Source organism: Bubalus kerabau, chromosome 2, assembly GCF_029407905.1.
Source record: "Bubalus kerabau isolate K-KA32 ecotype Philippines breed swamp buffalo chromosome 2, PCC_UOA_SB_1v2, whole genome shotgun sequence".
Taxonomy (NCBI): Eukaryota; Metazoa; Chordata; class Mammalia; order Artiodactyla; family Bovidae; genus Bubalus; species Bubalus kerabau.
In genome coordinates this window covers 140,645,058-140,658,001 of record NC_073625.1, presented here as the reverse complement: position 1 = coordinate 140,658,001, position 12,944 = coordinate 140,645,058, and the positions used below count along the sequence as shown (strand labels likewise).

Genomic DNA, 12,944 nt, shown 5'->3' with positions numbered 1-12,944 from the left:
AGGATTTTTTTCTACATATTTGCTATTTTCGACTTCATCTTGTCTGCCACCTAGTGGCATCAAAATTCTACAGCATAGTATGGCTGCTGCTGCTGCTGCTACTAAGTCACTCAGTTGAGTCCAACTCTGTGGGACCCCATAGACAGCAGCCCACCAGGCTCCCCATGGCTAAGGAAAATCAAAAATGGGGGCTCTGTATCAACCTAGAGGGGTGGGATGGGGAGGGAGATGGGAGGGAAGTTCAAAAGGGATGAGATATATGTATACCTATGGCTGTTTTATATTGAGGTTTGACAGAAAACAATAAAATTCTGTAATTATCCTTCAATAAAAAATAAATTAATTTTTTAAAAAGGCCAAAAAAGAAAAATTCTACAGCATAAACAACATCAGTCTAAAGATGGGAAGTAAAAAAAAAAAAAAAAAAATAAAGATGGGAAGTAGGCAAAAAAGGTGATATGTATTATTAGAATCTTTAGAATTATACACATCAACATATAATTATATGAGAAGAAAGACTTATAGAAGGATTCCATTCTTGATAAGATAGCAGTAATTAGAAATCAGTCTCAGGAATGATCAAGACACCACTGACAAACAATGACAATAGTTTGATAAAGTGAGCACAGAGTTGATATGTTCAATTGGTGAGTGTAGGCATGACTTTGGTTTGAAGTTAAAAAAAAAATGACATCCAAATATGGTGCTTTGGATATGTTATTTAAAAAAGAAAAACTTGCTAATAGTTGTTTCTAAAGCCTTTGTTGTCTTCCCTGTGTCTCGGTAAAAGAATCTGCCTGCAATGAAGGGGACCAAGGTTCAATCCCTGGTGGAGAAGATCACCTGGAGAAGGAAATTGTAACCTGCTTTGGCATTCTTGCCTAGGAAATCCCATGGACAGAGGAACATGGCAAGCTACAGTCCTTGAGGTCACAAAGGATTGGACATGACTGAACAACAAATACTTCCACTTTTTTTTTCAAAACCTTTGTATTACTTATTAGCATATTTTAAATGGCAATACTCAGCTAATTAATTTCAAAATGTATCTTTGTTGAACCTAAAACCATACAGTTATGGTTCTTGTAGTCTTCTACATGACAAAACAATATGCACTTATTTTTATCAAAAGCAAAACTACATGATGGTTTTCAAGCTAATTTCTGTATTAACAAATCTAAAGATATGCAGTAGGCCTCACAATTTACATAAAATTAAAGAAAGGATGCTTCAGGAATGCAAATAAATGCAAAAAGGGAATATTTTAATTTTGATCCATGATTAGTATCAACCATCACAGTGTGGTAATAATACAAAAGAAAGATTCTGCATTCAGTGTATAACTAATGGTTATAAGCTATTTATAGACTGAATATCCTGATTATTTATTTTGAGAAATATATTTATGTTTTAGATTCTATTTTAAAAATCTGAGATCTTGAAAAACATTTTAATATTAGAATCATATAACTGATTTCTGTAGTTCTGCAATATGACAAGCCTAGAAAAATGATTTATTTCACTTAGTGCATAATTAATTGTATGAATTCACTATTTAACCTCTATTGATTTCCATTTCTTAGTTAATGTTCAACTTAGAAGCAAAAATTATTTTACAATAGAATAAAAAGGATACAGAAGTTAATCCTAGCATAATAGGGAAGATCATTTTACTTTTCATCTTTATATTGTATACCCTCCCCTCAGTAATTTTCAAGGACTTGAAAGGGCACTCTTAGTTTTAAAACGAAAGTTTCAAAGTCTAAATAGTGAACCATTTTGAAATTAATCCTTGCATCCTTAGGAACCATAGCATTTTATTGTTTCTTATAGTACTATTTTGATTAATGTTCATTAAGTTATTTTTATAAACTGAATTGAATTTTGGCATGATCATGCCATTTAAAATTTTTTTATGATTATAAAAATGATTTGAAAATCCATCAAACCAGTCTAATATCCAGGAGACATTTTGATTAATATGTAGGCAATGTTAAAGGCACTTCATATGTGTAGTGAAAACCATGGACAAGGTGATAAATAATTACTTTCAGGTGCATCTCAATTCATTATTGTTTACATATGCCTATAGCTTTTCTGGGCTATTCCCAATTTCAAATATTTTATTATGCTTACAAGTCACCTAAGTGGCTCAGAAATTCCAATATTTTAACATACTGAAGTATACATTACATTTCCAATATTGGCCCTTTCAAATGGAAATGAAATGAAATTCTTCCCATGTAACCATATGTCCTGATATTGGCTTTGGAAACTAAGGTTGCATAAGGTGTTTCCAGAAAATATAGAGTCAAATTTTCTTTGGTATCGAAGAGAATCTGTGTTTAGGTTCTGCAGTTTATTTAAAGCAAAAAGTTTCTTTCCAGCAGGTTATCTTAGAAATTTCAAAGTGATTTTGTTGTCAGCAGGTCCTTGATGTCAAACTTAAGCTTATAAGTTTGAGGTCTCCATAGAGCTGTTAAGAATATCTGGTGGAACTTCTATATCATTGTGGATATAGAGTTATAAAAGAGTTTTAGCACATTGGCAGATCTCCTGCTCACATAATGAGTCTTAATACAATTGATGGTTATGTTTCTTACTGGTTATTAACAGGGAAGGCATTATGTTTTCATGTTATTAGTTTTGTTATTTGTGTCCAAAAGAAATCCAGGATGTATGAGCTCAGAGAATGAACAAGACTAAAGTTTTAGGTAAATTGCTCTAAATAAGGCAAGGAGGTATAGAGGCATCATAATTCGAAGAAAAGAGCTATTTAAAAGATGTAACATAATCACTTTATCTTTGTGGTAGATTAAACTGAATACTGCCCATGATAAGATCAAGGCCTTTAGGGAACAAGACATAGGAGAGGACATTTTTATAGAAAAAGAGATAGGGCTGGGTAACCTTGAGGATTCTAGGAAACCAAAAGCTAATATAGAGTTCTGAAGAGGATAGAAATATATAAACGAAATCTTTAAGGACAATGATAAAAAGGTGATTCATACCTTTGGACAGCTGTCACACTTGCCCCTTCATAACATCCTTTGAATCAGTTATGTTATCACCAAATAAGCCATAAACTTCGGTGTCTTTGCTCATGGTTCATAGCTGGAATTTCTTTCTACCATTCTTTGTATCTCAGTCAGTTTTGGAAATCTTTCTCATCCTTCTCACCCCTTACTTAACCTTATTCGATCCCTCCTTTGTTCCTGTAGTCATTTGCTACTGCAGTTGCCTGCCTTTTTATTTTGTCCGCTTTATGATAGTTAATTATGGGTTTATTTCTTCCCTTAGGTTTTGAGATGCCCTTTGTGATCTCTATGACAAGGATAGGATGATTGTCTAGCTTAACATAAATCAAGTAATAAAGAGATGGTTTAATTTTGTGATTACATTTCAATGGAATCTAAGTTAATCCTACAAGCTCACATTATACCCTCTGCTTGCATGGATAGTACTTACTTGCAGTTATTAACCCTTCATTTTACCTGTGCGCATGATTCAGGGCAAGGTCGGGTTTCCTCATTCGCAGATAGCATGCAACAAGCTTTGTCTCAATGAAACTTGCCACACTAGCTATATCTTCAGCAGATGCTTCAAATGGTTTTCCCAGAACTGCCCCTTTGCTGCAAAGCTTTAAAAGAAAAATAAATATAATGCTTTAAATTTTCTAATCATCTTGACAAATAATTGATCTTTTAAATAAACGAAACATAATATATACACACACTTTTCCAAACAAGTAAAATATTAACATGTTGATTGTAAATTAAATAAATTATTCCTGTTCACTATTAAGTGACTATAAGTAACACATTTTATTGTAAAATGCTTCCTGTAAAATATTTTTAAAGTATGATATATTTTAAAGGGGTGTCATTAGCTAAGAACGTCTATTTTAAAAATAAAGCACACAATAAGCAGAGATATTAACAGAAAACCAGGTATAAATCATATTAAATACCAGTGCTTTTATGAAAACCCAGCTAAGCAATAATGTAGCACACTATCAAGTTTGATTTAATATAATAAGGGGTATCGGAAGTAAACTCCTAGGAGCCATTAACATGATTGGTGATTAATTTGAGTCTGAATCATATTCTCTAGGATGTTATTGAAAGAAAAGAAGTGAAAATATATTAGAATTTATTGGCAGAGGCCACAGTATCTGAAAAACATGGCAAGAATGTGGAATTCTTAATAAAAATTCCAGGAAGTCAATGGTTTCTGGGCACCATAGATAAACTGTAGAGGAAGAAAATAATTGATTTTGGGGAGAGAACCCCAAACATTAAGAAGTATCAATAATATGACAAGGATAGATTGGTACTTTTTTTTCCCCCTTAGAGTTTTCTACTGTTCCCTAGAATCAAGGCTGATGGGGGAGGAGAGACTCCACCACCACTTAGTGACCTTAGTCAGAATATCTGCTTCTTTGCTATTTTTATATTTTTGCTATTGCTATTTGCTATTTTTATCTCCTGTATGCTTTTCTCACCAGGGATAGTAACATTTGAGGATTAGTACCTATTTGTATATATCTCTGTGTAAGATTTCTTGTATTCTAAATCCTGTTTTTTAAAAAATGTTATTTAAACTAATTTTCTTTTATAGATTAAGTTGAGGCTGCCTTGCCATTTACATTAACATTATTGTCTATTTTTTAAAGTGCAAATAGGTTGAGAGTGGGTTTATTCTGTTCTAAAATGTGTTTCTCTTCTTAATTTTATCCAACAACTATAAGCTGAAGGAAAATCTAGATGTTTTACATCCTTTGTTTGAACTGGTAGTTACCTGGTACTACCTAGATATTCTGTCAACTATAATAATTCATATCATTTTAAAAAGTCTTTTCCAATTTGATGGGATACATTTTTTACTACATACATTCAGTCAATAAATATTTATTAATTACTAGTAATCGTCAGACAAAAAATACTACCCTAACATTTTAATTTGGTCTAATTAAATTGGTTTTATTTAATAGGTCTTTTTAATAAATTTTGGCTATTTTTAGTTCTGTGTAAATTCCTGTTTTTGCATTCTTGCCTATTTCCATTGATGTTTTAATCTTTTTCTTATTATGAGAGCTCTTTATAATCTAATATTCATTTTCCCATACAACTATGTACACAGAATCAGACATAAAGGTTTTTCCCCCTCTAATTGCCCTTCATAAAAGAGTCAACTTCTATCCATGTATCCTCAGAATACATTTCTCAATTATTTGGCAAGGTGGGGGAACAAAGACTTTTATGGAAGATACAAAGTATTTGTAAATGACCTTAGTCAAGGCTGTTTCCATGCTTTATAAAGATCACCTGATAAAATTCATAATAAAAGAGACAAAGTATTTAACAGTGATTTAGTAACTATTCCTGAGAGTATGACCTCACAAATGTCAGTGTGGTTGTAAACAGACTTTAAAATATAGTTTAAGAAAGTGTTATAGTTTGAACATGATAGCTGGAGACAGCAACTCTCTTCTTATACCAGTCTGATCCTATATGATCCTGAGATACCTAAAATAATGGTTGTTTAGGAAGAAAAAATGTTTTTGGATAACACAGCTTTTTATAAAGTCAGTGGAAAACAACAGAAGTAGAAATTATGTAGTATCATTTGTTAGCATATCATTGTATTAAAATTCTAGACTTTCTTGAGTAGTTTTATCCTTTAAATTAAATCAGCATATTTCCCCCAAATTTTAAATGCTCAAACCTCATGGATTTTTTTCACATAAAATCTTGGGCTTCCCTGGTGGCTCAGATGGCAAAGAATTCACCTGTAATGCAGGAGACCTAGGTTTGATCCCTGGGTCAGAAAGATCCCCTGGAGAAGGGAATGGCTACCCACCCCAGTATTTTTGCCTGGAGAATTCCAGGGACAGAGAAGCCTGTTTGTTTAAAATCTTAAACATAAAGGAAACAAGCCCCACGTTGTATATGTCCTTTGCCCCTTCCTCCTCTTTGTTAGTATCAGGTGTGATAGAGCAGATATAGCTCCTTTCTCAGGCATACTTTTTGTAGGATGAATACAGGGGCCATTAGGGTAGTGAATTCCACAAGGACATTCAGATTCTACATGGCAAAAGGAAGCTGACCTTCAAGTTTAATAACATTAAGACTTTGTCTGTGAACATTGAAAGAAAGTGAAAAATAAGTGCCTGATCTAATGTTTGCTATAGTCTCTACTTCTATGAGTTTCAAGGCCAAAAAAAGGAATAAAATGATCAATCTTAACGCTCCAGAGTGCATACTTTATGAAACCAAACTGTAAGCAAGGAAAGACAATAATAATTTTTCAGTTCACATTAAAATGGAAAAACACGCAGCCTGTATATTTGTGGTGATCGTGATTTATCAATCAAGTACTATAAGATACAGAACTTTCTGATTTTATTAAAGGTTACCTTATTTGTTTGCTAAAGTGATGTTTCTTTGAAATATGCTTTGCAGTAAGGCAAATTGTTACAAATATGTTGATGTTAAAGGTAGAAATATAGAAAATATAGACAAAGTACAGGTATCAGGATTATAAAGGACATTTCAGATATTTTGTTGAATTTTACAATTTCAGGTAGTCATTTGTGAAGAGTAACAAGTGAATTCTCTAGAAGATGAAGGACTTTAATATGAGATGTATTTATTTGCATGCAGGAAGGGTGACTTATTTCAAGTTGCATTTGTCTAAAGCTATACACTTTAGCTTTTTGTGAAAAAAGTCATGGAAACAAGTTAATAAAAAGTTTTAAACTACCTAATATAGTAAATTAATGAGAAGACTTTGAATTATAAAACAAAAATTAGGTGTGAAATTTTTGTTTTAAAAAGAAGCATGGACAAGTTAAAAGCATAATTTTTTAGGAAAAATGAAGTAAAAACTCTTATGGGTATAGTTGTTGTTTTCATGAGAAACTGGATATTAAAATTTCAAAATTTAATAGTAAATTTCAGTAGTAAATTAAAATCACAGGCTAAAATTTTAACAAAAAATACATACTTTACAAATATATTTGATAGTTTTCTGAAAATAGCCTGATAATACTTCAGTTATTAAAAGTTTATAAAAAGTTATAAAACCTTTTTCTAAGGTATTTCAAAGTTGTTTTAAGAAATAAATATCAAACCTATTTTCAGAAATTGTGGTACAATGGAATTTCAAAGTTTGTTTTAAAACACAGATAAAAATAACAGAAAGCCCAATAATAGCAGAAAAAAACCAAGATTAAATTCTTAAAAATACAACCACACATTTTTCTTTAATTAGTATCATCATTAGTAAGATTGATTTTGCTAATAGATTCTCACTTAATAGAATATTGTATGATGACTGTTTGCCCACCATATTCGACATAATTTTGAGTGATCCTTGCAGATCTAGGAAAGAACAATAAATCTTTAAAAATGAGGCATTATTTTAGCTATCAATTATCTACAAATTACAGTATATATCATTCAATTGGAAATTTTTTAAGCTATTTAATTGTCCAGGAAATTATCAAAAGAAAAAAAAAAAGATGGAGAGTAAGTTACCCATAACTCTATTGCCACATCTAATTGCCATTAATTTCTTGCATATTTCCTAACATAATTTTCATATTTTTATAATAAATTATAATTGTATTTAATAGTCCCATCTTTTTAAATAGTTTTATTTTTATGTTTTTAATTAAAATCTAAAACATTACTCATGTTATAATTATAGTTGGATATTTTGATATTCTTACTCTCAGCAAGTGATAGAAATATTAGAAAGTAAGTCAGCAAAGATCCTGATGATTTGCACAACATCATTAACCAATCGAATGCAGTCAACATATTTTGCTCAGCTGCCCTGGAAAATCACTGAAAATTCAACAGTAAAAAAAAAAAAAAAGAATCCAGTTGGAAAGTGAGCAAAGACATGAACAGAGTTTTCTCTGAAGAGAACATGCCGATGATGAATAGGCTCATAAAAAGATGTTCAACGTGTTTATTGTTTGACATCATTAGCCCAAAGAAATGTAATTTAAAACTACAGTGAGATATCACCTAGTAGAATGGCTAAAAAGTAGTAATAACATCAAAATGGTGACGAGTTGGATCACTCACACTTTGCTGATGGGAATGTAAAATGGTACAGCCAGTGATGAAAACAGTATGGCAGTTGCTTAATAAACTAAACATGTGACTACTGTAGAACTCAACTAATACACACTGGGCACTTATTCCAGAGAAATGAAGACTTCAGTTCACAGAGAAATCCATACATGAATAATGTTTATAGCAGAAAGAGAACCAGAGAGCTCACTGAGAGTCTCCTTTTTTTTGGGGGGGGGGGAGTCTCTTTTATAAGGGAAAAAATCCTCTTCAAGAGGGCTCCACCTTCAAGACACCTAATCACTTCCCAAAGTCCCCACCTCCAAATACCATCACATATGGGATTCAGATCAGATCAGATCAGTCGCTCAGTTGTGTCTGACTCTTTGCGACCCCATGAATCGTAGCACGCCAGGCCTCCCTGTCCATCACCAACTCTGGAGTTCACTGAGACTCACGTCCATCGAGTCAGTGATGCCATCCAGCCATCTCATCCTCTGTTGTCCCCTTCTCCTCCTGCCCCCAATCCCTCCCATATGGAATTAGGTTTCAACAAATGCATTTTGGAGGGACAAATATTCAGTGCATATCTTTCATTACTCATCTTACAGACGAGGAAACTGAAGTTTGGAGTGTAATCTTCTCAGGTTACAGTATTAGTAATTTGAATTTACACCTAGATGTCTGGCCCTGGAGTCTGTGTGTTTAATCACTACGTCAGTGCTACATGGTGACACTTCAAGAGCTACTGATGCACAAAAACACAGAGCAAGCATTTAGAAACTTTCACAGTACTTTGATAGAGAAATATTGTATCTGTTGAATTATAATAAAATTGCTGTTGTTCAGTCACTAAGTCATGTCCGACTCTTTGCAACCTCATGGACTGCAGCACTTCAGGTTTCCCTGTCCTTCCCTAGCTCCCAGAGTCTGCTCAAACTCATGTCCATTCAGTCGGTGATGCCATCCAATCATCTCATCCTCTGTTGTCCCCTTCTCCTCCTGCCTTCAAGCTTTCCCAGCATCAGGGTCTTTTCCATTGGAAAAGTTCTTTGCATCAGGTGGCCAAAGTATAGGAGTTTCAGCTTCAGCATCAGTCCTTCCAATGAATATTCAGGACTGATTTTATTCAGGATGGACTGGTTGGATCTCCTTGCAGTCCAAAGGACTCTCAAGAGTCTTTTCCAGCACAATTTGAAAGTATCAGTTCTTTGGGGCACAGTCTTCTTTATAGTCCAACTCTCACATCCATACATGATTACTGAAAAAAACATGGCTCTGACTATATGAATCTTTGTTGGCAAAGTGATGTCTCTGCTTTTTGATATGCTATGTAGGTTGGTCATATCTTTTCTTTTTTTTTTTTAATTTTATTTTATTTTTAAACTTTACATAATTGTATTAGTTTTGCCAAATATCAAGATGAATCCGCCACAGGTATACATGTGTTCCCCATCCTGAACCCTCCTCCCTCCTCCCTCCCCATTCCATCCCTCTGGGTCGTCCCAGTGCACCAGCCCCAAGCATCCAGTATCGTGCATCGAACCTGGACTGGCAACTCGTTTCATACATGATAGTTTACATGTTTCAATGCCATGGTCATATCTTTTCATGGTTTCAAATGGTCATATCTCTTCTTCCAAGGAGCAAATGTCTTTTAATTTCATGGCTGCAATCACTGTTAGCAGTGATTTTCAAGCCCAAGAAAATAAATTATGCTATTGTTTCCATTTTTTCCCCATCTGTTTGCCATGAAGTGATGGGGCTGGATGCAATGATCTTAGTTTTCCAAATGTTGAGTTTTAAGCCAGCTTTGTCACTCTCCTCTTTCAACTTCATCAAGAGGCTATTTAGTTCCTCTTTGCCTTCTGCCATTAGAGTAGTATTATCTGCATATCTGAGGTTGTTGATATTTCTCCTGGCAATCTAGATTCCAGCTTGTTATTCATCAGCCTAGGATTTGGCATGATGTACTCTGCATATAAGTTAAATAAGCAGAGTGACAGTGTACAGCTTTCACATGCTCCTTTCCCAATTTTGAACCAGTCCACTGTTCCATGTCCAGTTCTAACTGTTGCTTCTTGACCTGCATACAGGTTTCTCAGGAGGTCGGTAAGGTGGTCTGATATTTTCATCTCTTCAAGAATTTTCCACAGTTTGTTGTGACCCTCACAGATAAAGGATTTCATGTAGTCAATGAAGGAGATGTTTTTCTGGAATTTTCTTGTTTTTTTCTGTGATCCAAACAATGTTGGTAATTTGATCTCTGGTTCTTCTGCCTTTGCTAAATACAGCTTGTTCATCTGGAAGTTCTTAGTTCACATACTGCTAAAGACTAGCTTAAAGAATTTTGAGCATTATCTTGCTAGCATGTGAAACGAGTGCAGTTATAAGGTAGTTAAAACATTCCTTGGTATTGCCCTTCTTTGCAATTGGAATGAAAACTGACCTTTTCCAGTCCCGTGGTCATTGTTGAGTTTTCCAAATTTGCTGGCATATTGAGTGCAGCGCTTTAACAGCATCATTTTACACGGTTTGAAATAGCTCAGCTGGAATTCCACCACCTCCACTAGCTTTGTTTGTAGTGATGCTTCCTAAGGCCCACTTGATTTCACACTCTAGGATATCTGGCTTTTGGTGAGTGACCACACCATTGTGATTATCCAAGTCTTTAAGATTTTTGTACAGTTCTTCTGTGTATTCTTGCCACCTCTTCTTTTTTTTTTATTTTTTTTTCTTTGCCACCTCTTGTTAATCTCTTTTGCTTCTGTTAGATTTTTGCTGTTTCTGTCCATTATTGTGCCCATCTTTGCATGAAATGTTCCTTTGGTATCTCTTAATTTTCTTGAAGATATCTAGTCTTTCCCATTCTATTATTTTCCCTCTATTCTTTGCATTGTTCACTTAAGGAGGCTTTCTTATCTCTCTTTGCTAGCTTTGTACTTTTGTGTCTTATTTCCCTTCTTTTTTTCTAGTAATTTTTTTTTACTCTATTTATTAAAATATCAGTCTGCAACAGATTGGGACAAAACCGAAGAGAATTGGTTCTTTGCCACAGATAATGAAAAGAACTTTACTAAATTGTTAAAAATTCAGATAATTAAGAAATTATGAAGAGAAAACAATTCACAATTTCATGATATAAAAATGACCATTCTTAAATGTTAGATATTGGTGTGGATATCTCCATCTTACCTAGCTTTCTATCTATTGATCAATCATCTGTCTACGTCTTTATCCTTCCATTTACAATAATGATATTATTCATTATCCACAGTATTATGTTTCTTTCTTTGAATATATCTTGGGCATTAATAAATATAAATTTATGCCATTTTTCAATGGCTGCATAATTTTACTAGATCCTGATTTAATATTTTTCCTAATGAGAAATTTCTCCAGAGACTTGAGAGTTCTTAATGTCATAAATAATATACATTGAATAGCCTTGTGTATACATCTTTGTTCAACATTTGATCACTTCTAAATTTTCATATTCTATCTGTTATAATGTCCTCTTACATTATATGAATTGCATGAATTGCCAAGTCAGGCATAGACATTACAATCCCAAAAAGCATATTTTAGAAAATATACAACATGAAAGTGCTTTCCAGAAAAGTCTTATACTTTTGCCAACAAAGTGTCTTTCTTGTTTTTCCTATATCCTCATGCATACTAGATATTAGCAACGCTTTAATCTATTCTTTGCTAATCATATGGGCAACAAAGATTATTAAAGAAAGCTCTCATATGTATTGGGCATGTCTATGTATACACTTCATGAATTTTATTCATTTTACAATTGAGATATTCTAATTCATATAGATTTATTTTATTCATATAGTGTATATTTTGGAGAAGGCAATAGGATCCCACTCCAGTGCCTTTGCCTGGAAGATCCCATGGGCGGAGGAGTCTGATAGGCTGCAGTCCATGGGGTCGCTGAGAATCAGACACGACTGAACGACTTCACTCTCACTTTTCACTTTCCTGCATTGGAGAAGGAAATGGCAACTCACTCCAGTGTTCTTGCCTGGAGAATCCCAGGGATGGCAGAGCCTGGTGGGCTGCGTCTCTGGGGTTGCACCGAGTCGGACACGACTGAAGCGACTTAGCAGCAGCAGTGTATATTTAATTAGATTTTTTCCAAATATATAATTTATTTTGAGTTATGTGTACCACGCTTTAGTGTCAGGCTTATGCTGGCCATATAAAACAAATTGGAAAGATTCCCATCTTTTTCAGTACTCTGGAACACTTGGAAATAGTTTAAAAAATTTCAGCCCAGCTTTTTTAACCTCCTTTTTTTTTTAATTTGATTATTGTTATGTGTAGGTTTTCAATGTTTTGTATTAATTTTGTTAATTTATATTTTCTTAGAAAATTATGTTTCATTCAGACTCTAAAATCTGTCATTATAGTGAAGAATATTATATTCTTAGAATATCTTAAATGCCATGTAGCAGTGGTGTCATTCTTTTTTTCGCTCTCAGTACTATATAGTTCTGTTTTCTGTTTCTTAATTGGAATTGCAGGGACTTGATTTTGTTTTCTTAAAACCAACATACTTTTAGATTAATTCATTAATTTTCATATTCTTCTTCCTAATTCATTGCTTTGGTTTTTATGTTGGCTTTGTTATTTTTTCCTTCTACTTTCCTAAGGGATTTTGTTTTGTTTCTCTGTACTTTTTAAAAAAACTAACATCTTTAATTAATACTTAACTCATTTATTTTAGCTTTTTCATATAGAAGTGTGTTGTGTGCTTTACTTAGGAAAAAAAATTCACAGCTTTTATTTCCATCTATTTTTTTTTTTTTTTTTGCCAACAGCTCTTTAAGAAAGTGTGTGCTT

At 33.4% G+C, this 12,944-nt stretch overlaps 1 protein-coding gene across 1 annotated transcript in view; it reads right to left on the bottom strand.

Moving 5' to 3' along the window:
- The window catches only part of SPATA16 (spermatogenesis associated 16), a 245,846-nt gene that overhangs the window by 191,995 nt on the left and 40,907 nt on the right, over window positions 1–12,944 (bottom strand). The window contains 1 exon segment of the mRNA XM_055569023.1: window positions 3,495–3,640. Within this exon segment, the coding sequence (XP_055424998.1) occupies window positions 3,495–3,640 (146 nt within the window).